We start from the raw sequence: 26,311 nt of genomic DNA, 5'->3' as shown, positions 1-26,311 counted from the left end.
CTATCCATTTTGAAATGGTTTGTTTTGAAATAGCTTTCCCCTCTGTCCCTGCAGCAAATGCCACCAACAGTTGTTCAGATTTCCTTTGAGATTTAGTCCTGTCCAAGTAGAATCTAAGCTGTCTGTGCACATCTAAAGAGTGCAGTATCCGTTCCCCATTGTTCTGTGGGTAAGGAAAGAAGGTAGGCAAATGAATGGACTGATTAAGAGCCACACTGGATACCACCTTGGTCATGAAGGAGGGACTGGTTCTGAGGAACACCCTGTCTGCATGAAAGATGATGAAAGGTTCCACTGCCATAAGGGCCTGTAATTCAGATACCCTTCTTGCAGAAGTGACTGCTAAAAGGAAAGCTGTTTTCGAGGAAAGAAATTTTAAATCTGCAGTAGCAGCTGGCTCAAAAGGAGGAAGAGTGAATTTCTCCAAGACAAAGTTAAGATCCCAGGCTGGAGTTGGAGCTCTCCTGGGTGGCCTTAAATTTTTGGCCCCTCTGAGGAATTGCTTGAGCAGTGGGTGAGAGAAGAGGGGATGCTCTGTGCTATAATGAGCTGAAATGGCTGAGGCATGAATTTTGATGGAGGAAAAAGACAAGCCCTTATGAAGCATCTCAGTCAAGTATTGTAGAATCTGAGGTAAATTGGGCACTGTTGTGTTCATTCCTTGAGATTGGTTCCAGGCACAGAATATTTTCCATTTTGCAGCATTCTAGTACTAGGCCTCCTTGCCTCTAAAATGATATCCATCACTCATTTACTGAGGGATGGTGAAGGAGAGAATAAGTAATTAGCCAGGCTGCTAAGTTCAGGGTTTGCAGCCGAGGGTGCAGAATCTGGTTCTCCTGCTGAGACAACAGGGAAGGAATCTTGAGGCAGGTGCCATGGAGCCAAGTGTGACACACTTCACAAGAATGGGTACCAGTGTTGGTGAGGCCAGTCTGGTGCAACTGAAATTGTCCTTGGCTTGTCCTGTTTGATCTTTAGTAGAACCTTAGAGAGCAGAGGCAGAAGAGGGAAGGCATAAACTGATAGGGTTTCCAGCTAAAGGATACAGCATCCAGCTGAAGGATAGAGCATCCACTTTCCAAGCTAGCTTGTGGGGAATCCTTGTGCAAATGTGTCCAGTTGATGGTTCTGGGGGGAGACAAACAGGTCTATGTCTGGGCTCCCCCATTTGATTGTCACCATCTTGAAAATCCTTGGTTCCAGTTTCCACTCGTGTGGATCCATGAGGTTTCTGCTTAGTCCGTCTGCCAGTGCATTTAGTTTTCCTGGCAGGAACTGAGCTTTTAGATTCACTTGGTAGCTCAAGGCTGTGCTCCACAATGCCATGGCTAGTCTGCAGATGGGGTAAAAATGTGTACCCCCCTACTTTTTTATGTACCACATGACAGTGGTGTTGTCTCTTTACCATTAGCTGTCCTGGAAGAATGTGGTCCTTGAAGGCTGTCAGTGCACTCTGTACAGCTAACATTTCCTTTTGATTTATGTGCAGGTGCATTTGACTTGGGTTCCATTTGCCCTGAATGCACTTCCCTGCCAGGTGAGCCCCCCATGCATAGTCTGATGTGTCTGTTGTTAGTATTTGGGTGGCAGGAGGTAATGTGAATGGTAGTCCCCTGTTTTGGTGGCAGGCCTCTGCCCACCAAAGGAACTCTAGGAGTAGGCAAGGTATCATAGGAATCCTTGCTTCTAGATAGGTTCCCAGTAAGACCACCAACTCTTGTGAATATGCTCTGGTGGTACCGATATACCTTCTTAATGTTCACCAGTGTAAGGGTATTAGACTTTAATTCTCCATCAACTTGGTGCTGGGTCACTCCACTGATTACGTTTAAGTGACTTCAGCAACTGGGTCAAGGGAAGTCTCAAACTTGCCAAGAAACTTCTCCACATTGTGCAGGAACTTGGCTTTGTTCAACTAGTTATCCCTGTTCACACAAAAAGAGATGGGCACGGTACATGGGGTTCCATCTTAGCATGGCCAAATCAGGTCTGAAGGGATAAACTTCAGGGTCAGACTGCTACATGATCTTTACTAAGGATCACCTGATTCACCTGGTGTAGTTCAAGGACTTGTATCATAACAGGGAGAAATTAAATACCCTAAGTGGACTAGCTCTTCAAGTCTACAATGCTGGTGGATCACAAACAGCCAGCAGTGGCCTAAAATATGGATGTTTGCTGTTCCTAATCAAACTGTCCTCATTCTAGTATGGCCAAGACTTGCTGGGTTCACAAACACTGGTGCAAATGTGAATTATATGACCTTAGAAAATGCAGGACATGGTAGGGCCTTCACCTGGCGACTATGTTATGCTACTTAGCTGATATCTGGCAACTACTGTCTTGTGATGATGCAGAAGGAACCTTTGGGGAGAACTGACACGACAGAGCCTTTTATCACGGTTGGCCTCTGGGGAGCTTCAACAACTGAAGGTACAAAATAAGTAGTTGTTGGCACTATGAGTTTTGCTAGTGTGTGCCAAGAGAGAACGAAAATCCTTTGGCTTCAACGGCACTGCTGTGGTGTGAAAGGCTTCACTTACCCTGTATGTTTGTCCAAACACACTAGCTTTGTAGACTTTTCCATCTTCCTGTCACATGCAGGTTTGTGTTTTTAGGATCAAAAAGAGAAGTCATGCCGACGACATGTGTCTATTGGTTTAAAGTCAACTTCTTCTGGTGCTTCAAGAAAGTTTTATTTTTTTGTCCAATTTTTAAGAAGCTTTTTTATTAAAGAGGAACGCTCTTTTATAACTGAAATGGAGTGATCTTCCCCCAAACAGAACACAGACTGAAGGTGGAAATCCTTCAGTGCTATTTTTTGCAGGGGGGATAATATCAGCTTCAGGGAAAAAAAAAACACCTCCAAGAGTGCACTCAAATGAAGCCACATTCACAGAATCTTGCACTCTATACACAAACACACACACACACACACACAAAGAAAAAAAATCCCAGAAAGGTACATATCAGTCTTGAGTCACCTATACGAGATGGACAGACTGACCACCAAATGTATTACAGCTGCTCTCCTTTTCTATCCAACTTCTTAGTTATATCTCCAGAGTGGGAAGGAGACCAGCCAACTGTTGGGCTGCTTTCCAAAACTGTGGAAGTCAAGTCAGGGCAGACATTTTCCTTTGGCTGAACTCCTATCTACACAAATTATACTGCAGCAGTGATTACAGAAAGTGTTAGTCTCACCTTCAGATAATTTACCAGCTCTTCTCATCCCCTTAAATTAATACTAGTACTAGGGGTAAAAAAAAAAATGAGAAAAGACAGACTTCTAAGAAGTATGCAAAGGAGCTAGATGTTGCTCTCTTTAGTCCAGGTTCGTCTCAGTATCAGAAAACTGCAATATTAAATACTTCACTGACTGAAAAGATAGATGCATGGCAAATATAGAAAATCCCACAAGGAGCACTCGTTACCCCTATGAAAAAAACTATAACTCGCTTACAGCAAAGGGGGTGGCTGCTCTGGGCTCAAGCTGTTGGGGGGGGGGCATGATCAGCAGGTGCTAACAGTGTGGAGGTGCAGTACTAGCATTGCTTTATGAAGCAAAAAGGATAACACATCTTTATAAATGAATGCCAATACTATATTTGTGATCTTGGCAAGAGTATTCATGTATGTGGCAAAGCTGTTTGTTACATACCTTTGTAGCAACCAGCTTGCTATACTTTCAGTGCAGAGTAGCATTTTTTGTCTTGAACTCTGAGAAACATTTTGTTTTGTTCCTCAACTTTGGGTTGTGGGGGTATGCCAGTTCAGGGAACTACACAAGACACCAGATGATTTGGCTTTATATCTACAGTAGGTTACAGTTATTTGGACAGAAGAAAAAGACCCACAGTTATCTCAGAGGATCATATTCTTGATGCAATCCTTTTCCACTCACAATTATAACAGGACAACTAACAAAGCAAAGCATTGTGTTGATAAATTCAGTGAATACATCAGCAACTCTCCTGCTGCGATTCTGCATCTGCCTAAACCCACACATTGGACAGAAAGCTCAGTTCAAACCCACACAATGCTAAATGTGAAACCAGTTACTGTTGGCAAACGAATGGCAATCTTAACAGACATCAAAAGTTAGACAAGAGCAGCTGCCATAATGCACAGTATTTTCTGAAATGCTGAATGTTATGGCTTGGACAGTAATCTGGCTAGACAAATGTACTACACATTACAATTTCATTATATTTGCAAAAGATGTATAAAAAAATTGCATCACCTTCCACATTAACTCCAAGTTTCTTTTCCCGGAATTATTGTACGTCAGCTGCCTCCAAAGGTCTACTTTTTTTGATGGTTCTAGAAATAAAATAAACATTTTAGCATAACGCAGCAAATACTAGTTCTGAAATGCTTCCTCTGAATCCAGCTTTGTTCCAGATAAACGTACCTGGCAAAAATTTTGGGGTGCAACATCTTACTCCAGTACCACACACAAAAGGCTTACTAAATTTTACATTTCCAGTCCTTGCTAATGTAAACAAATTATATATACATTTCTTGATAAAAAATGAAGACTTTAACCAAACCAAATCTAACTACCTGAGTGTGCCAATCTAAATGAGCATGGGGTTATGGAACTTCACTTGCTGGTGCTCGTTCTAGTAAATGAACAATTTTACAGAAAAACTAAAACATTACAAAATCGAAAGTACAGTTGTGTTAGGAACTCACCATAAATGCACATGTTGGAGTAGATTCACTGTTTGGGATATCCTGTTTGTGGCTTCCACGGCTTTAACCACCCCTATGACTTCAGCCAATGCCCTGCCCTCAACAGCATCAGTACTATTAGTGGTATAAAGGATGTACTGGCCAACACCATCTTCAGATCATTCTTGTACCACCAAGGCAAGGAAAAAGACCTAGGCATCAGACCCTAGTGGACTGGATAATTTTCTAGGTAGTACACAGATAAAGGATGGATGGGGGTGCAGTTGGAGGTATTTAATGGGAACTAACAAGCCACTCCAACCTATAGGACAACAAAAGCAAGTTGGAAAAAGGGAGAAGAGCAAGTACCTGGACAGAAACACTGAATCTTCTCAAACATCTACAGTGGATATAAAAAGTGTACACACCCCTGTTAAAATGCCATGTTTTTGTGATATAAAAAATAAGACCACAATAAATCATTTCAAAACTGTTCCCACCTTTAATGTGACCTATAACCTGTACAATTCAATTGAAAAACAAACATATCTGTTAGGGGAAAAATACAAAAAATAAAAAACATACAAGAAGCTGGTTGCATAAGTGTGCATACCCTTAACCTAATACTTTGTTGAAGCACCTTTTGATTTAATTACAGCATTCAGTCTTCTTGGGTAGTAGTCTATCAGCATGGCACATCTTCACTTGGCAATATTTGCCCACTCTTCCTTGAAAAAGTGCTCCAAATCTGTCAGAATGCGAGGGCATCTCTTGTGCACAGCCCTCTTCAGGTCACCCCACAGATTTTCTATTGGATTTAGGTCTGGGCTGTGGCTGGGCCATTCCAAAACTTAAATTTTCTTCTGGTGTAACCATTCTTTTGTTGATTTGGATGTAAGCTTGGGGTCACTGTTGTGTTGAAAGGTGAAATTCCTCTTCATCTTCAGCTTTCTAGCAGATGCCTGAAGGTTTTGGGCCAAAAGTGACTGGTATTTGGAACCTTTATAATTCCCTCCATCTTGATGAAAACCCAAGTTCCAGCTGTAGAAAAGCAACCTCAAAGCATGACACTGCCACCACCATGCTTCCCCGTGGGGACGGTGTTCTTTTGATGATGTAAAGTGCTGTTTTTGTGCCAAACGTACCTTTTGGAATTGTGGCCAAAAAGTTCAACCTTGGTCTCATTAGACCATGACAAATTTTCCCACATGCTTTTGGGAGACGATGTATTGTTTTGCAATTTTTAGCCGGGCCTGGATGTTTTTCTGTGTGAGAAAAGGCTTCCATCTTGCAACCCTACCCCATAGGTTAGACACATGGAGAATACGGGAGAAAGTAGTCACATGTAATACACAACCAGTACTTGCCAGAAATTCCTGCAGCTGCTTCAGTGTTGCTGTAGGTCTCTTGGCAGCATCCCTGACCAGTTTTCATCATGTCTTTTCATCAATTTTGGAGAGATGTCCAGTTCTTTGTAATGTCACTGTTGTTCCATATTTTCTCCACTTTTTGATGACTGTCCTCACTGTGTTCCATGGTACATCCAATGCTGTGGAAATGTTTTTTACCCTTCTCCTGACTTACACCTTTCAACAATGAGATCCATATGATGCTTTGTAAGCTTTCTGCGAACCATGGCTTTTGCTGTAGCAGGCAAAGTACAGTTGTGTACACTTACCATAAATGTAGATGTTCGAGTGTATTCACTGTTGCAGTCATTACAATTGGGTTATCCTGCTGGAAGGCTACCCTCAGTTGGCCTGAATTCCAAAGTCTAGGTACGGCGTCGGTTGCTGTCGCCTCTTCCCTGACGTCAGTGCGCCAGGGGTATAAAAGATGCAGCCAACGCCATTTTCCTCAGTTTTTCTTGCCCCAGATGTCAGGTGCCCCAAAAGGGTAGGCTAAAAATATGTCAATAAAACATGCATGCACCAAAGAAATATTTTGTCTTCATCTACAAGCAAATACACCACAAAGGTTGTATAGAATAGAGAAGTACAGATAAGATCCAGCAAAGAAATGGGGGATGGCGGGTGGGTAACCTGGACTGCAACAGTGAATACACTCAACCATTCACATTTATGGTAAATGTACACAACTGTACTATGTTCTTCGGGTTTCACTGTTGCAAAGTTAAGGTTGGGAGGCTGGAGCTAAATAGCATTAGGAGTGGCTATCAGGCCCTGCAGAATTGCAGTGGCAAAGCCTGCCCTGGATTTAGAGTAGAGTGGTAAGTGATAGTGCTTTGTGAAGGTGTGCACTGAGCTCCAAGTAGCAGCCTCTAAAATATCTTTGGTTGGTACTCCCCTGAGGAAGGCTGCTGAAGTGGCTGCTGCTCTGGCTGAATGTGGCCTAATGCCCTTAGGTACTGGCTTGCCATGTTGTGAATAGCAGAAACGAATGCAGTGGCCTATCCACTTTTAAATAGTCTGCTTTGAGATAGCCTTTCCTTGTGATCCTGCAAGATATGCCACTAGTAATTGCTCTGTCTTTCTGAAAGCTTTGGTTCTGTTCAAATAGAAGCGTAGCTGTCTGTGCATGTCCAAAGAATGCAGAATTCTCTCCCCCTTATTCTGTGGGTTTGGATAAAAGGTAGGCAGATAAATAGTTTGGTTAAGGGCCACACTGGACACTACCTTAGGCATACAAGTTGGGTTTGTCCTCAGAGAAAACCTGTCTGGATAAAAAATGATAAAAGATTCCACAGCCATGAGTGCCTGTAGCTCTGAGACCAGTCTTGCAGAAGTTATTGCTAGGAGCAGAGCTGTTTTCCTAGATAAAAACTTTACATCAGCTGTAGCGGCTGACTCAAAAGGAGGCAGGGTGAGTTTTTCTAAGACATAATTGAGGTCCCATGCAGGTATTGGTGATCTCCTTGGAGGCCTTAAATGTTTGGCCCCTCTGAGGTACTGCCTTAATAACGGATGAAAAAAGATTGGTGGCTCTGTATTGTAATGAGCCGAAATGGCAAAGGAATTAATTTTTATAGATGAAAAGGACAGGCCTTTGTCCAGCATCTCAGTTAAGTATTGCAAAATCTGAGGAATATTTGGTACAGCTGTGTCAATTCCTTGTGCCTGGTTCCAAGCACAGAATCGCTTCCATTTTCCAGCATATGATTTTCTAGTACTAGGCCTCCTGGCCTCCAAAATGACATCCATCACCGCTTTAGTGAGAGGTGTGTTTTGTATGACTACATTATCAGCCATGCTGCCAAACTTAAGGTCTTGAGTTGGCTGTGCAGGATCTGATTGTTCTGCTGGGACAGTAGATGCGGCACTTGAGGTAAGGTCCAGGCTGGGCATTGAGACAAGTTCCTTAGGATTGGATACCAATACTGGCGTGGCCAGTCTGGGGCAATCAGTATAATTTTTGGCTTCTCCTGTCTGACCTTTAGGAGTACCTTGGGGAGGAGAGGCAGAGGAGGAAAGGCATATACTGTTATGTTTTTCCAGCTAAAAGATAGGGCATCCACTTTCCATGCTTGTCTATGGTAAGTCCTTGTGCAGAATCTCTTTAGTTGGCAGTTGTGAGGTGAGGCAAATAGATCTATGTCCGGACATCCCCATTTCCTTGTTATCATGCTGAAGACTTGTGGACCCAATTTCCACTTGTGGGGATCCATGAGGTTTCTGCTTAGTTCGTCTGCCAGAGTATTTATCTTTCCTGGCAGGAATTGTGCCTGCAGATGTACTTGGTAAGTCAATGCTGTGTCCCACAAAGTCATGGCTATTCTGCAAAGGGAGTAAGAATGAGTGCCTCCCTGCTTGTTTATATACCACATGACCATGGTATTGTCTGTCTTTATCAGTAGTTGTCCCGGATTTATTAGGTCTTTGAAGGCTGTCAGGGCATTTTGAACAGCTAGCATCTCTTTATGATTGATATGTAGATGCATTTGGTTTGCAGACCATGTGCCTTGAATACATCTTCCTGCCATGTGGGCTCCCCAGGCATAATCCGATGCATCCGTTGTTAATGTCTGTGTGGCTGGGGGTAGAGTGAATGGATGTCCCTTGTTTTGGTGACAGGCCTTCGCCCACCATCAAAACTCCTGTTGGAGGCAGGGAATGAGAGTAACTATAGTTTCCAGGCTGTGGCAATGTTGAGTCCAAACACATTTTAGGTACCACTGAAGTTTCCTCATATGCAGTCTTGCATATGGAATTAGTAGAATGCAGGATGCCATGAAGCCCACAGCCTGCAGAATTTTTCTTGCAGATAACTGGGCCTTTGTTGCCAACATTTTGAAATAGGTCGTCAGTTGCCTTTGTTGGTCTGGCGTGAGATAAGCCATCTGGGCAGTTGTAGTTAAGCTTGCACCCAGGAATATTATCTCTTGAGAGGGTACTAGTTTTGATTTCTGTTTGTTGACTGTTTACCCTAGGCATGGTAGTAATCTCTTTACAAACGCCAGACGCTGTAGTAGAATGTCCTTGTTCTCTACTTGAATGAGGCAGTCGTCCAAGTAAGGATATATTTGTATTCCTCTTTGTCTGCAGAATGCAATTACTGGAGCCAGGCACTTTGTGAAGACCCTGGGCGCAGTAGATAAACCAAAGGGCAGTGCAGAGAATTGGTAGTGCATTGAGCCAGCTTTGGATCTGAGGTATCTTATGCATGTTTGTCTGATTGGGACATGCAGGTATGCCTCTTTCAGATCTAAAGTCACAAGCCAAGCCTTCTTGCCCAACATGGGTAGAAGCTGCTGTAAAGTCAACATTTTGAATTTTGGAATATCCAGATATGTGTTTAGAATAGATAGGTCCAGTATTGGTCTCCAGGCTTTGTCCTTTCTGGGTACCAAGAACAGTCTTGAATAGAATCCTTGTCCCTGCTCTTGCTCTGGTACTTGCTGAATGGCCCTCATGTCCATGAGGGATGAGACTTGTTTTTGTGCCTCTGCCCATTGAAGTTTTGGCAGGTTTGGCCAACCGTTTGCCCTTAGCAAGGTATGAAAGTGAAACTTGTAGCCTTGTGACACTATGTTTAAGACCCATTTGTCCTGGGTTATTATGTGCCATTTTTGAGAAAAAAAGTGCTAGCTTTCCCCCTAAAGGTGCTGCCAGAAGATAAGTGCTTGGCGCAGGCAGGGGGAAGTCATTGGGACTGTTTCCTGTACTGCTGTGATTTGTCTTCTCCAGTTTTGGGGGTGGAAGCACCCCATTGTTTAGACCTGTACGAACCTTGGGGCTGGGATCTGCCTCTAGGGCATCTGTATCTGCCCCTTTGTGGCCTGTCTGACACTGGAAAGGACCAATTCTTTGTAGGCCAGTGTCTGCTAAATCTTGGTGGCTGTACCTGTAAGAAATCCTTGACTGTTTGCATAGATTTAGCTTTGTCCTCCATTTTCTTTAACACCTCTTCTGCTTTAACACCAAACAAAGCATCATGCTGTAATGGAGCATCTAATAATTTTGCCTTAACATGATCAGGTAGATTTTGTTCCTTTAACCAAGCATGCCTCCTAATGACAGAACCCGTAACTACGGCCCTGCAGGAGGCCTCCAGAGAATCAAAACCACATTGCAAAGTATGCTTTCCTACTTGTTCAGCTGCATGCAATAAATCCTGCATTTCTTTGTTTTCTGCACATTCAGAATTTATCAACATTTTCTGTTTAAGCAGTGACATAATATATTGCTGATATTTGAGCCAAAGTAGCAGAAGTGTAAATCTTTTTTCCCCATCTGTCCAGTGCCCTGGAATCCCTGTCAGAGGGAGTAGGGATTTTTGCAGTGGAAGCCTTGACCACTTTAGGACCCTGAGAGATAGTTTCTGGGTCAGCAGCAGGGTTTTTGAAAAGGAATTTATGTGAATCAGGAACCCTGTAGTATCTGTCCGGCTTAACAGGAGCTGGAGGTAAAGAGTCAGGAGTCAGACTGGACTCTGAAAATACATCATCTACAATGTCTAACACAGGTGGAATAGAAAGGGGCATGTGCTGAGGTAGTAAAAGGAAGTCTCTGAGCCTTTTCTTAGATTCTGAATAATCTTGGCTCTCCCAGTGGAAATGCTCCCTCATGGTATGCAGAGTTTCCCCAAAAGAATAATCCTCAGGAGGAGAGGCTGAAGGGATAGTTTCTTCTTCATCAGAATCCTCATAGGGAGGAAGAGAGTATTCCTGATCAGAAGAGGAATCAGAAGAAATGGAAACCTGATCTGAAGATTCATATTCTGTCTCTTGTCTAGGTCTCTTATCAGGAGGGGGATGGGAACCCCTGATCAAAGTAATTAGGTCTTCGGCCATTTTGAGCATCTGTTTTTTAGGCATGGAGGCTTGTCCATGGGGCTGTTGTACTTGTTTCTTTGTCTTTAGAGGTGCTTTAGTCTTTGCCTTTGAAGCTGAAGTAGTTTTAACATATAACTGTGTAGGCCTGAAAACACCCTCAGAAGCCGATGCCTGCTCAGCGGCTCTGGACCCTTCTGAGGGAATAGTTTTCGAGGTTCCAATACCTTGAGTTTCCAGCGGCCTAGTCAGCTCCACGTGGGAGTCAGAAGCAGCCTGTGGCTCTAAAGTAGCAGGCATCAGGGGCTGCGAAAGCGCCTCACTGAGAACCGGTGAACCGGCGACTGGCTTAGAAGAAGTCTCGTCATCAGTTTTGGACCTCGGATGCCTGTCCTTTTCTTTTTCTTTGTGTTTCCTGTGAATTCCGATAGTCGGATGGCTATCTGATGACATTGTACAGTTAAACCTTCTGCCAAAAATAGTGAAATGCAAAATCGTACCGACGCTTAATAGTGCGTTGGTTAAATCTAGTACAAAACCGACAACTAGCAACGTTGTGATCAGGGCCTAGGCAAGGAATACAGTAAGAATGAAAGTCCTTATGAGGTATTTGCTTCCCACAAGAAATACAATTATTAACTTTTCCTGACATCGGTCTGGAGCAAAAAAAAAAGTTTCCCCTATGGGGTACTTAGCTTTTTAGTGAAGACTTCGGATCTGAAATTCGAACACAAAAATCTCAGGAGTCGGCCAACCGGCACTTGCAAACTGCTTTTGCTTCGGGCATCGCGCAGCAAGACAGATTGAGGAAAATGGCGTCGGCTGCATCTTTTATACCCCTGGCGCACTGACATCAGGGAAAAGGCGACAGCAACCGACGCCGGACCTAGACTTTGGAATTCAGGTGACTGAAGGTAGCCTGCCAGCAGGATAACCCAATTGTAATGACTGCAACAGTGAAACACAAAGAGCATCTGAGCAAATGTCAGGAAAATCCTACTAGGACAGCTGAACTTTATTTAGGGTTAATCAGAGTCTCTTTAATTGATGGCAGGTCTGCACCCAAGAAGTCTGAATGCTGTAATTAAAGCAAAAGGTGCTTCAACAAAGTATTAGTTTAAGGGTGTGCACACATGCAACCAGCTGACTGTATGTTTTTTATTTTTTATATTTTTCCCCTAACAGATTTGTTTGTTGTTCAATTGAACTCTACAGGTTATAGGTCACATTAAAGATGGGAAAAGTTTTGAAATGATTTATTGTGGTCTCATTTTTTATATTGCAAAAACCTGGCATTTTAACAGGGGTGTGTAAAGTTTTTATATCCAATGTACATTTATGGCAAGTTTCTAACACAATTGTGTTATGCTAACTGCAGTGCTCCATAGTAGCAATCATCATATTTGGGAAGATTCCTAGACACAATGATCCAGGCTCACATAATGGTCAAAGTCTTCACCTCTCATGCTGAAGGTACAATGTTCAGTCCTGACCTCCTGACAATGTATGTTTGAAGTTTTCATGTTCTCCCTGCATCTCTGTGGGGTTCCTCCCACCTCTGAAAAACATGCTAAGTGTTTCCATGGAGCTGTGGACAGCAACACAGACTCTACAAGGTGTCCTATAGTGCAAAGAGTTGTACAGACCAAATGCTCTGGACATCTGCTGTGGTGCACAGTATCCTTAAAATAGAACACAGATCAGACTGCATGCCATAGTAATGCTAGCCACTCAATGGTACAAAACATGGATCTAGGTGATTCGGTCATGTTGACTAATATCGCCAAATGGGCATGGTTATTTGCTGATCTTAAGTGGGTTGAGGACCTGTCCTACTCAGACCTATGCCAGGGGACCCATGTTAATGGTAGGAGGGGTGTATGAGCCTGTATTGGCCAGTGTGTGCCTGCCATAAAGCCCAGCTACTCTGGGTTAATAAGCTACTGGTTGGCTGATTCCCAGGTAACCTAGGCTGGGCAACCGGACAAGTTCTGATGCACAAAAGCTTGACATAAAACCAATCAACCAACCAAACATGAACCAAGAATTGCTACACTCGAAGGTCAATGACAGGGCGGAGCTTGGAAGTGCATGACATGATGAAACAGAGGAGGCTGAACATTCTATGTATCCAAGAGACAAGATGGAAGGGCAATGCAGCAAACTCACTTATTTATTTCACATTTGTTTACCGGAAAAGTCTGACTTGGAACTAAGCTAATTTTCAGTGGAGTCCTGGGGAGAAATGATCCAGATGCATGTCTTTATAACTTGGCTTGAGATTAAGTCTACAACTTGAGAGGAGGACAGGTTAGAAATGGTGTGGGATTTGTGTACAGAGACAAGCTCATGGCATCAGACTCCAGTCTAATGATAGGACAGTATTCATAATCTCAGCCTATGCCTCACAACAGCAGGGTTGTGACAGTGAAAAGACATGTACATTTAGACAGCAGTTGCAGGATCTACTAGATAAAGCAGGACAACAGGATTTGGTGTTGACAATGGGTGACCTGAATGCACATATAGGGACAAACAGGATATCGAGAGTGCCTGGGTTTACATGGGTAAGGCAACAGGAATAAAAGTGAGGCCATTCTACACTTTTGTATGGCAGACAGCTTGACAGCGGCCAACACACGGTTCAGAATGAGAGAATGAGTCACAAGATCACATACAAGAGTAGCCTACACCCAACTCGGGTAGACTTCCTCCTAGTAAAGAAAGGCCACTCGGGTAGAATCAGTGATTGTAAAGTCATCCCCAGTGAAACAGCTGGTCCACAGCATAAACCACTGGATGTCACAATCAGCTGCAAGCAGTGGTCAGAGAAGGCAGGCTGAAGACCTGGAAGTTGATTGGAGAGAAAGCACAACAGTTTAAGGAATTATTCAGGGCTCTAGCACCTCAAGAAAAGGAGGAAATAGGTGGAGTTGAAGAATGGCATCATCTCAAAACAACGTGTGTCAGGACCACAGACCAGATATGTAGTCAAGCTTGGTATGGAAATAAGGTACATAAGGAAAGGTGGTGGCGGAATGCAGAAGTCCAGGAAGTCATCAAAAAGAAAGCAGGAGTGCAAGAGACAGAAAAGACGGACCAGGTTAGGAAGGAATACTGGTTAGCTAACAAACAAGCTAAGAAAGGAACTGCAATACAAAGAACAGGGCATCAGAGGCACTCTATCAGCTTCTGGAAAGTGACTCAGTAGGTGGCACAAAAATGCTACATCAGGTTGCAAGACAAAGACAGAAAAATAAAGATGGTCAGCCACTCTTCAGAAGGGATGCCAGCAACAACCTGCTCACCAGTCCATTGGACATCAAAGGCAGGTGGAAGGAGTACTTCCAGCTGCTTCTGAATGGAAGAAAACCCCACAGAAGCTGTACTACCCCAGACAAAGCCTATGATGAGAGAAGAGGAGTCCACCATACAAGAAGTAAGAACAGCACTTAGGAAAACAAAGTCAGGGAAAGCAACAGGCTCAGATGAGGTCACAACAGATAAGATAAAGATGCTGGGTAAGAATTGCTCCTGAGGGTATCATAGCAATGTGGACAAAATGTATATCCAAGATGACTGGAGAATAAGCATATTGTTGCCAGTGTAGAAGAAAAAAGGGAACATCTACAACTGTGGGCAGTACAGAGGTATCAAAATCCTGTCACAATGCATGAAAATTCTGGACAGGGTGACAGAAATGGATACGCAAAGTAGTAGAAAGCAAGACTGGAGATGAGCAGTTCAGATTCAGGATGCGGCACAACTGACCAAATATCTGCAGTGAGGCAATAAGGGCTTTTCTCTCTTAATTGGGTCTTGCTCATACCTACTATCGTGTTTAGTATAATTTTTTAGTATAATATTTATAATTTACAATTTTATTATTATAATTTTTCTTTCACTAATGCTGCCTCTGTATTGTGATTTTACATGTCTTTTTATATATTGTTAACTTTGTCACTGTTCATGCTTGGAGGTTTTCTCCCCGGGCCTCTACTGAAAATGGACATATATCCAGTTAGACTAGCCCGGTCAACAAATGTAAAATAAAAAAAAAATAGTTGCAAAGAAGCTAGAGATGAGGAAAAAATCCAGTTGGGCATGTCTAAACTTGGAGAAAGCATATGACAAGGTCCCAAGAAAGTTGACTTTGGCAGTTCTGTGATAGTTTGAAGTCCCAGAAACACTAGCAGATTTAGAACTGGCTATCTACAAGGACACAATTACTCAAGTACTAACAGTGTTCAGTCTCACAGAGGGGCTCCAAGTCGGATGGGTGTGCATCAAGATTCAGCTCTGAGCCCATTGACGTTCATACTGTTGATGGACTACATTAGCAAACAAAATCGAAGGGGACAGATCAACAAAGCTGCTGTATGCAGATTATGTGACACTACAGACGGGCTCTGAGCAAAAACTTCAGCGAAGGCTAGGGCAATGGAATACAAAACTGAACACGCATGGAAAGAAACTGAGTGCAGATAAGACTGTGGTAATGTCAACAAACTGGGGATATCAGAAGAAGCTGAGGACTGAGATAGAAAGGAAGACAGTTGAACAGCTTAACAGCTTCAAGTTTATGGGAGTGATGTTTGAGAAGGGAAGTCTGAATGAAGAGGTCAAAGCTAGAATCCGAGGGGCTGCAGACAACTAGCATAGTGTCGCATGTAGTGTATGACAAAAAAATGCCAAAGTAGCTGAAAAGTAAGGTGTACTAAATACTGGTGCAAACAGTTCTACTGTATGTAGGCTTGCCACCCCTCCGTTTTTTTTCCGGACTATCAGGAAATCAAACTGATTCTCCGGTAGTCCGGAAAACACTGTACAAACTCCAGTATTCTGTTTCAAAAAGGAAACAGACTATCGGAGTTTGTAAATCGGCTGATTTACTATGCTTTTTTTACAGAAAAGCATAGTAAATCAGCCAAAAGCAGGTGGCGGGAACGAAAAAAGAGGGCGTTCCCATTGAGTGATGCTGTCGTGACATCACAAAATAGGAGGTATGTTGGCGTGAGAGGGGGTTGGGGTGGGCGGGGTTACTGGTGACACGAGGGGCGTGGCTTTGCTCCGGTTTTAGCCGTGAAGGAAGGTGGCAACCCTAACTGTATGGTACAGACATCTGGGCGGTAAAGACAGAGCAGATAAGGAAGATAGAGGTGATGGAAATGAAGTGCCCAAGAAGGGTGGCAGGATGCACACTGTGGGACAGACAAAGAAATGAGGACATAAGAGCAGAAGCCAAAGTAGCTCCACTTACAGAAAAGATGAAACAGAACAGACAGCAAGAAGGCATAAGGAATCGAGGGCAACCAGCAAAGAGGTGGATATACTGAGTAAGAAGATTTGCGGCAGTTAGGCATGAGTGTTGAAGAAAGCAGGAATGTGGTACTGAATCAAGAGAGAAGGTGACAGTTAAAATGACATCCTGACCCTATGCAGAAAATGGGAAAAAGGGGTTTTGGTGATGAGAATGAATGATTCAGGGAGGAGCAAAAATATCACTTGGATACAAGGCTTTGCAGGACAGATGAAGCAAGCCCTGATCTGGGCCAAGAGGCTGCCTCTATGCTATAGTGTTTGGAGAAGGTAGAGCTGTAAATGTAGCCTGGGCTGTAAGCCCCCCAGTTGCAAAGAATGCTGTGGTGGCAGTTGAGCGGATACTAATCTGACCTGGGATAGGCTTATCATGGCAAAATTAATGCAAGAAAACGCAATGATCCTACTATTTAATAAGAGTTTGCTTGTCATGAGGTCTACCCTATATCCCTTTTAGAGAGGAAACAAAGTGTATATCAGACTTTCTTAATGCCTTGGTTCTGTGTAAGCAGAATTTCAGCTGTGTATGCACCTGAAGTGAATGAAAGATCCTTTCTCCTAAATTTTGTGGGTCTGAAAAGAAAACAGATAGGTTAACAGCCTAAATCAGGATAATTTCAGTTACCACCTTAGGTATAAATGTGGTGCTGAAATACAGGGATACTCTGTCCTGATGAAAGACCTGGACAGGTTCTTTGCACATCAAGGTTTAGAGTTCGGAAATCTTCTGGGAGAGGTAACCTCTAAAACCAGCATGTTCCAATAAAGGTACTGAAAGGACAACGAAGCAGCTATTTTAAAAGGAGCAAGGGTCGATTTTTCTCACACACAGCTGAGATCAAAAGTCAAAAGTAACTTTATTGTCATTCAGACCATACTCAAGAGCACAGCTGAACGAAATTTAATTTCTCAAGCTCATGTGCAAACAGAAATCATAGCAACACAGAAATAAAAATAAATGACCAAGCTAGCATATAAAGTACATAAGCTGCCATCACCCTCTCCAGTATCAGCAACAACCTAAGTTCCAATCCAGTCCCGTTAGACACCAGAGAACTACTCCATTTCCAAAGTAAAACAAAAACAGGCAAACAAAAACTGGACTTCTGCCACCTGCAATCGACACAACAGCCACTGCCCAAAGGCCTGAACAGCCACAACCAGTACAATGATTCTCTCCAAATCCTCACCATCCACAACATCTCCGCCACCAATTCTATCTCGACATCACCAGCAGTTTCCAAGTTCAATCCAGCTTCCCCTTGCGACTCAAACAAATCCACCTCAGCTTCTTCTCAAACCGAACACAGTAGCCAAGAGTATGACCCCCACCTTCTGCACCTGCACCTTGCACAACTCAACACTGAAGGTCCAAGCTTCATGATCACTCCAAAACCCCAAAAAAACAGAGCAACAAGGACATTACAGACACCATAGACACCACAGCTGCACCCAACCGAACCGACCCAACCGAACAGTCCAACCATCGGATCACACACAGAAAAACACAGCACTCACATTGGGAGCTGGAGAGGCTGCTGCCACACAAGGCGCCGCCATTTTAAGATCCCTCCTGTGCAACATTTTTTTTCCTTTGGTGGTCCAAGGGGAATGACCTCCCATAAGAAACTGTTAACTGAGGGTCTGGAGTACAACGGGGATCCACACATATTAAAATAGCAGAAGCATGCACTTACACCACTGAAAGTGAAACCTGACATGAAAAAGCCCAAGATATTTCTGAATCACAGCCACTTTAGCTCTCTTTTACTGACAGTTCCTGGATGGACAGCAGAAAAAACTTTTTCTTTTAGCGAGGTATGATTTTCTTTTATTAGGCCTCCTAGCCTCCTTCATAACATTTAACGTATCCACAGAGTACTTGTGCCTTCATGAAAACAGGGTAAGACCATACAAGCTGCCAAGGATGCCCAAATGCTGAGGCAACACTTTGCACCTTCCTATTGCTATGCTGTTCAGGAGTGGGAACCGGTGTTGCCTAGAGGTAAAAGTCATTGCTAGGTTAAGTTTTGATCTTTCCTCCTTGATTTTGAATAGTACCCTGGGGATGAAGGGAATTGGAAGAAAAGTGCAAAACAAACCTGTCCAGCTCACAGGGAAGACATCTGTTTTCCCTGTTTCTGAAGTTGCTGTCCTGACAGAGCCTTCTTAGTTGCTATATGCAGTGTAGCATTTAAATGGGCAGTTAATGCCTTTGCTGGGGACTTCCACAAAGAGTGTTGTTAGCATCTGCTTAGAATCTTCTTTTACAACAGCTCTTGTGGCAGTATCTGTTTTTAAGGTATTGAACAAGATTTTGCAGTAGTTCAGACTATGAAATGCGCTTTGCCTGTGCAGTTTAGATATTCAAGAACAAAAACCCACACCTTGAAAACTCAATTTGTTCAGCTATTTTACTAGAGGTAGATGGCCATTTCCAACTTACAATTCTACCTCTGTTTGATAAAAAAGCCTTATGAAAGCTGTATAAATAAGGTTATGTTTTGGACTGAGGTTACTAAGTTGAAAAACGGAAAGTGTGCCTTTTCAGTTGTGGTGTTACATACTGGGAGAGCAAAACACACTGCAATGGAAAATTTGGCTGGGGAAATGAACACTGAAGATACGTCCACTTTAATAATACCCCATCCTATGTTCCTGGGGCAGAGGAAAAAGACTGGATTTATAAGGCATACTCTTATGTTGATCACATTATCAGTGCTTCTATAGATTGCATACTTTGGCTCTTGCAGGTGAGTCAGCATACTGTGCTTCATAGGCTACTCCAAAGCAGACTGGCTCCCCCTTGGTCCATAGAGTGGGGGGAGTTTGGGCTAACTTACACAGGTGTTTAGCCCCCTCTGACTGGAGTTACCAGCTCCCCATTACAAAGATGGCAGGTCTCCCTCTGAAGGTGGATGAGGCCGCTACTTGCAGAGGGCTTGGCATGAAAATATGTCCCTACTCCTGTGTGTGCCATCTAAGTTGGCTGGGTGAGGCATGGCTAAAAGACCATTTTCTCTTTGGACCCCTCCCATGACTGCCCACATACCCAGCATCAGTTCTGCCACAGCCAAGAGAAAGACCCTCCCACTGCCAGCACATCATCATCACCATCTTGAAAGAAAGGCGAGCAGATGGAGCCTCATCATTCTTTCACCTTCCCCGCTAGCTCCAACAGGTGACAGAGATGCTAAATGAACTCAGGTCACCTAGGTTGAGGTCAGGCCTCTCTCTCGCTCTCTCTCTCTCTCTATGCCAAAAAAGGGAAAATTTACAGCATGTACTAAACTTAGTTTTGCCTCAGCAAAATCAGCTCTGAAGTACACTTTTGGGGAAAAAAAGCATTAGACACTGCTATGGACATTTAACACATTTGAGGATGCAGTATATTTCGAAAAACAGAAACAAGCTGGAGGGACAGAATATGTCAGTAAGGCTGCCATTGCTTAGCACATTTTCAACAGATAAGTCTGGTAGGCAATACATATATGAGCAAGTTAAAATAATGGAAGCAAAATATCTGAATATAAAGAAGAATGAAATAATTGTATTTGCCAAAAAGCCTGCTAAAATGCAGAGATTTTGTAGCAGAATATTTTCCATCAATTGTGACCACTAAAGTTTAGATATGCAAAATTTTGTGGTCAAAATGATTAGGATAGACAGATGTGTCACAGCAAAAGCAGGACAAATGTGACACTGAAAAGAAGCAGTTCCAGTAGAAATACATTTGTTGCTCAGTAACATATCCTTTAAAAAGAGAGAACAGTCTTGGACATGGAAAATGACAAAGTGGTCATTTTTAAACAACCACTGACTTGAATTCACTAGTTCTGGACATTGGGTCAACATTCCAGATAAAGACTAATGAGAGTCAGTATGTGAACAATGTCCTCAGTTTCAGAGAATATGATCAGAAGGGGGATGTTTTAAAGAAACTCCATCTTCAGTTTGGATACGTTTATGTGGACAGACTGCAGAAACTGTTTTGTAGATAAGGAAATAAAGACCATGAATGCATCTCTATTTTGAGACAGACAGATGACAACTGAGATATCTGCCTGCAGTCTAGCCAAGCTAACCCTAGGCCTGATAGCATCACTCTTGTCTTGCAGTACAACAGAACAGTTGCTAAGGACTTGCAAGAACTTGAACATAGTACTTGGTAACTTCACATCACTGAAGACTTTACATCTTTCAGTCTTGGAAACATTACGGATACAAAGATGGTCAGAAATGCATTCACTGCTGTATAAACAAGCACGGTCCACTTCAGAAATTGTTCCTTAATAATGGTAATAAATTCAATAAAGATGTAATTACAGATGGAAGAACATTTCAAACACAAACTATAACCACATTGGCACAGTTCTTGAAGCAATGAGCAACACCATTAGACACCAATAAAAATAATGTTAAGACACCATAATGGATGCATCAGGGAAATGGCATTAAATTGGGGTATAAAAATATAGATATTATGCAGAATGTCTACAGCCAGTTAGACTGTGTTTGGTCAGGGCCCAATCTTTTCTGTTCTAATAGCCAAACTGCCTACTCTACAAGGGACGGACGGATGTAAGACACAGTATAATAACATTTCAGCATTAAGTATATCAAGAAGAGCACTTGCTAAGGCTGAATGTCTGGAAAGAATCTAGAGTATACTATGGAAGCAATTTTATACCAATGTTATGGGACAAGATCAGCTTATTAAAATGTATATTAATTTCAGTTTCATTAATGATTCTATGATATGATTATTAAAAAGCAAATAGAATTTGTATGCAGGGCTGGGGAAAATATAGCTTCATAAGCTGAAGTTACTGCTGTGTTTCAACTGCATTCTTTTAAAATGTAACAAGAAAAAGTAAATGTTGAAGAAGCAGAGAGCATGGAGCAGAGAGCATGTTAGAGGCACGTTAACTAGTATAAAAGGAATTTATTAGCCTGACTCCTGCAAGCTAGGAGTGTGTTGTTGCTAGGGAAGGTTTGAAACATCCAGGTCAGAAAACAAAACCCCTTAGAGCAGATGGGTCATGTAAAGGAGGTGTTCATGTGAAGTCCAAAGCGAGAGTCATGAGGAATGAGAACATTTTTAATGTCACTGACTCGCTGCAATTATTATAAATGTAAAACTTTGCATGGTTGATTTGATAAAGCGTATAAAAGATGCAGTTTCCTTTGCTTAGAGAGACTGGTTTACCAGTTGCCATGAAGATTGTCTCCCAGAGCTGTAAATAAAATTTCTGTTTGCACATCCTGATGTGTTGTTTTTGACTGAAGGCAAACAAGGTAAATTCTTAATGTTATTTATTTATTACTATTACATTTTGGTGCCATGACTCAGATCTGAACTTTGGTACTGCTGCAAGGCAGTTCTGGAATAGGGCCCATCACAGATTTTCTTTGAATTCCACACTGCTTTGTATGGAATAGTCAGAGACTCAGATGTGCAGCTATTCAGGGTGTGCAAACATACTAGCCTTGGCAGGGAAATTGTTTTGTAAGGGAAAAATGGTTGGTTTGTGTATTATTTTTCTATTTTAGACAGTTTTAGCAAAACGTAGAATAAGTGAATGACTGTGTTTTTGTTTGCCTGAGTAGTTTGTAAGGTATATAAAGTAACAGTGGGAGGACCCCACAGGAAAGTTGTTGCTAGTGGGAGGACCCCACAGCAAATGAGAACAGTACATGTATGTACACAAAGTAAAAGACAAACTAACACAAGGATGCGCCTTGTGTCGAGGGCTGTACCCTCAGGATTGAAAGATAAGAGGTATGAGGGATATTTTCTATTATAAATGTATGAATAAATGAGTAAAAATAAAAAAGAAGAGAAAAGATAAAGTTATATAAGCTCATGAGCCTACAGCATGGTGGGACGTCAAGTATGCATTTATTAAACAAATTCATGAGCCCACAGCACACTGGGACGTAGGTGTGATTGCATGGACGTACCCTCAGAGGGTCCGAAGGAGTGGTCAGTTCTGGACACGCTCGCGCCGGGAGGAAAGCAAGGGGGTGCTGTGGGAAAAGGCCGAATGAAACCTCTCCTGTGTCATTGCACGCTGACAGACTTCCTACCCTTCCCTCCCTGTATGGTGTGTGGATTAGTACAGTTATTTTCTGTCCTCGGAACTGCCAGGATTTGTAAGGTAAGCCTAATATTTTTATTTATTTATAAAATAAGAAAAATATCAGCAAAGATAAACAAGCAGGACCAAATCCTTGAAAAGGAAACATCTGCATATTTTATGTATTTCAACTACGGGAAAGAAAGTTGTAAATATCTGCATGACTGGTTTCAGCTTACTAAGAATTGTTTTGGTGGGGTATTTCCATTAAATGGAACTTATAAGACAAGACTAAACTGAAGACATTGAAAGGCATTTTGGAAGAAAAGAAAAGCAAAGTAAGTGGGGAGCAAATTACAGCATTTTGTTTCTTGGCACTTAAAAGGGAAAAAGAGTCAGCATTAAGAGGATTGTAGGATGCTAATAAGAAATTGTTGCAACAGTTAAAAAGGCAGTACAGACAAGTAAAACGGGATTCTTTTTATCCTTTCTTAGCAGGTTTGGAATAAAATGAGGATGGCCAAAGAGCAGAAACTTCTGAAGAGGATGATAATCCTCCAGCAGCTACTGCACCTGTGCATATGGGGGTGGGGGTGCAGCTACTGCACCCCCCACCCCCATATGCACAGGTGGGGGTACCACCTGTCCAAGATTCTGCTGTTTTGTCAGACCCCTAACTTTCGCTCTACTGTCCACTGGACACCCAGTCCACATGATACTGTTACATCTCAGACTGTTTCCCCTGTTCAATCCTCATCTTCTGAACATGCTTCTGCAGTTGAGGGGGGGCGGTCTTCCTATCCTTCTCAAACTGCTTCTACTTCCCTAACAGGGGCATTATTATTTGATACTCCTGTATCTCATCATACTAGCTCACATGACATGGTACAACAGGAGATCTCGACCTCTGCAGGGGATCTTTTGGCACCTCTCAGGGAAATTCTGGGGGCTAATAATAGAGAACTTGTTCATCGTCCTTGGACCTCTGCTGATATGCATACTATGTCCAAAGGTTTTCCAAATATTACGGAAGATCCATTAAAGTTTAGGGAAGAATTAAAAACTACAATAGAATGTTGCAATCCTACTTTGACAGATTTAAATCAGCTGATTAGGGTAATTACTTCAGATGAAACAAGGAACCAGTCACTGAAAAAGGCTGAGATAATGGATTTTATTCTCACAGGGAATGCATTAACAAATAAACAGGCAGCATTGTCAAACAAAATTATGGTTGTGTGTCAAGTTAAGACTGACTGGTCAAAAATGCAGGCATGTAAACAAAATAAAGGGGAGGCCCCTGTAGAGTATTTGAATCACCTTAAAACAGTATTTGCTAGACATTCAAGAATACCAGACCCAGAAGAGCAAGCTAGCCAGCGATTGCAGCAGCCTTTGTGCAGGGTCTGCAAGCCCCTGTACATAACCAAATAAAGCAAGTGCTCACAGACTGGCAGGGAAAGGACATAAGAGTCTATTAAGTGCTGCAAAGCACTGTACAGAGTATCAAGAAAAATGGAGAAACTGAGGATAAGCTGTTCACTCTACAAATCAGGCAGTTAGAAAACCCGAGGGGTCAAGGCAGAAGTAGGGGAAGAGGTAGAGGAATTGCTAGAGGAATCAGTAAAAGTGCTGGCTGAGGGAACAAGGTGCAGCTAGTTGGAAACAACAAGATGGCAGTGCCTCTCCGGCTTCATCTAACATTCTTGCTTCAACTGTGGAAAAGCAGGACAATGGAGAGGAGAATGCCCACACAGGCAAATGCAGAGTCTCCAAGACACTTGGGCTGAATGGCAACCAAATTATAATAATGCAGTTTTTCCTCCACCACCATCTCACATTGGAAGGAGTCAGGAAGCCCCATGCTGACTAGGTCAGGGAAATAAAACAGAAATAAATCTTAATTCTCTACTGCCAATAGATCAAAATGGACCTTACGTTAAGATGCAAATAAATTCAAAGAAAATCCCAACTGTGGTGGACACTGGAGCCATTAAGGTCGGTGTTAAAAATTACTTCAGATAGTCAAATACCAGTATCAAGGCATAAAGTAAAGGCAGTCGGTGTGATAAATGCTACTGTTGCGTATCCTGCTTTGGACCCTATCCCCATTTCTTTAGGCCCAATCGAAGAAAAGCATTCTTTCCTTTTGAGTACTACTGCACCAGTACATCTGCTAGAAAGAGATGTGTTATGCAAGCTAGGTTGTACTATTTACTTTACCCCAGAAGGGGTATATCTGGATGTTCTGACAAAAATCAGAGGGAAAGTGAAAAGGGTGATGGAGGGAGGAAAACCAAGACTGCAACAGTGAATACACTTGAACATCTACATTTATTTTATTTATTTAACATTTGTTGACCGGGAATGTCCGACTAGGTTCCACAGAGCCTGTTTTCAGCGGAGGCCTGGGGAGAAATGCTCCAGATGCATGTCTTTGGAATGTGGGAGGAAACCGGAGTACCCGGAGGAAACCCACGCGAACACAGGGAGAACATGCAAATTCCACACAGAAGGCACCCCAGCCGAGAATCGAACCGGAGAACCTTTTGCTGTGAGGCGACAACGTTAACCGCTGCACCACTGTGCCGCCCTTATGGTAAGTGTACACAGCTGCACTATGTTCTTCATGTTTCACTGTTGCAGTCTTCACCTGTGGGAGGATTATCAAAGCTGAGGTAAAGGGTGGAAGGATAGGTAGAGTCCTAGGTATGGGTCAGGAGGCCCTGCAGAATTGCAGAGACAAACCCTGCCCTAGACTTAAAAAAAGAGAGGTAGGTAGTAATGCTTTGTAAAGGTATGGACAGAGGTCCAGGTGGCCGCTTCCAATATGTCTCTGGTAGGTACTCCTCTGAGGAAGGCAATAGAAGTGGAGGCTGCCCTAGTGGATTGGGTACGGACTGACTTAGGGATGGGTTTCCCATGTAGTCTGTAGCAAAAATGGATACAGTGTGAAATCCATTTGGAAATGGTTTGTTTGGAGATAGACTTCTCCTCTGCCCCTTGGGCAAAGCTTACAAGGAGATGGTCAGTTTTTCTGAAAGGTTTAATGTGGTCCAGATAGCATCAAAGTTATCTGTGCACATCTAGTGAGTGTAGAATTCTTTCCCCCCTGGTTTTTTGGGTTGGGAAAGAAGGTGGGAAGGTGCAGACCTGGTTAAGGGTCACATCAGATACCACCTTGGGCATAAAGTAGGGATTAGTCCTCAGGGAGACCCTGTCTGCATGGAAAATTAAGAAGGGCTCGACAGCCATGAGAGCCTGAAGTTCTGAGACCCTTCTGCCTGAGGTGATGGCTAGTAGGAAGGCAGTCTTCCAGGAGAGGTATTTCAATTCTGTTAAAGCAGCAGGTTCAAAGGAGGGAAGGTTAATTTCTCTAACACATAAATTCAGGTCCCAGGGAGGAGTAGGAGGTCTTCTGGGAGGCCTGACATTAGAAGCCACTCTGACGAACTGCTTAAACAAAGGGTGAGAGAAGAGGGGTGGGTCTGAATTACAATGGGCAGAGATGGCCGAGCCATGGATTTTAATAGAGGAGAAGGAGAGGCCACTATTGGGCAACTCTGCTAAGTAATCCAGGATGAGACAGATGGAAGGTTGGGAGGTACTGCCCCCTTTTGATTGTTTCCAGTTGCAGAATCTTTTCCATTTTCCTGCATAAGATTTTCTTGTGCTGGCCCTTCTGGCCTCAGTGATGGTGTCCAGGACCGGTTTCCTTGACAGTGACTTTTTGCTAATTTTTAGTGTATGAGCAAAATGAAAGTTTGAGAGTCAGAAGGTCTGGGTGCAGTACCTTCCCTCTGTCCTGGGTCAGGAGGTTAGACCTGAGGGGAAGCAGCTTTGGGGGCCGCAAGGTCAGACTGCATAGTAATGGGTACCAATGCTGTCTGGGCCAACCCGGAGTGATGAGGATGGCTTTTGGTCTCTCCTCTCTTATTTTAATCAGAACCTTGGGAATAAGGGGCAAAGGAGGGTAAGCGTACACAAACAGAGAGTTCCAGGG

At 42.9% G+C, this 26,311-nt stretch overlaps 1 protein-coding gene across 1 annotated transcript in view; it reads right to left on the bottom strand.

Moving 5' to 3' along the window:
• Positions 1–26,311, bottom strand: part of LOC122795556 (interleukin-6 receptor subunit beta-like) — a 1,057,822-nt gene that overhangs the window by 508,178 nt on the left and 523,333 nt on the right. Inside the window, exon 7 of the mRNA XM_044063785.1 lies at positions 4,247–4,326. Coding sequence (XP_043919720.1) covers positions 4,247–4,326 — 80 coding nt within the window. The remainder of the gene's footprint in view (positions 1–4,246; positions 4,327–26,311) is intronic.

The sequence above is a fragment of the Protopterus annectens genome, chromosome 2.part2, assembly GCF_019279795.1.
Source record: "Protopterus annectens isolate FY-2018-M chromosome 2.part2, PAN1.0, whole genome shotgun sequence".
Classification (NCBI taxonomy): domain Eukaryota; kingdom Metazoa; phylum Chordata; order Ceratodontiformes; family Protopteridae; genus Protopterus; species Protopterus annectens.
Note: the sequence above shows the minus strand (reverse complement) of the source record. Positions and strands in the feature narration are given on the sequence as shown.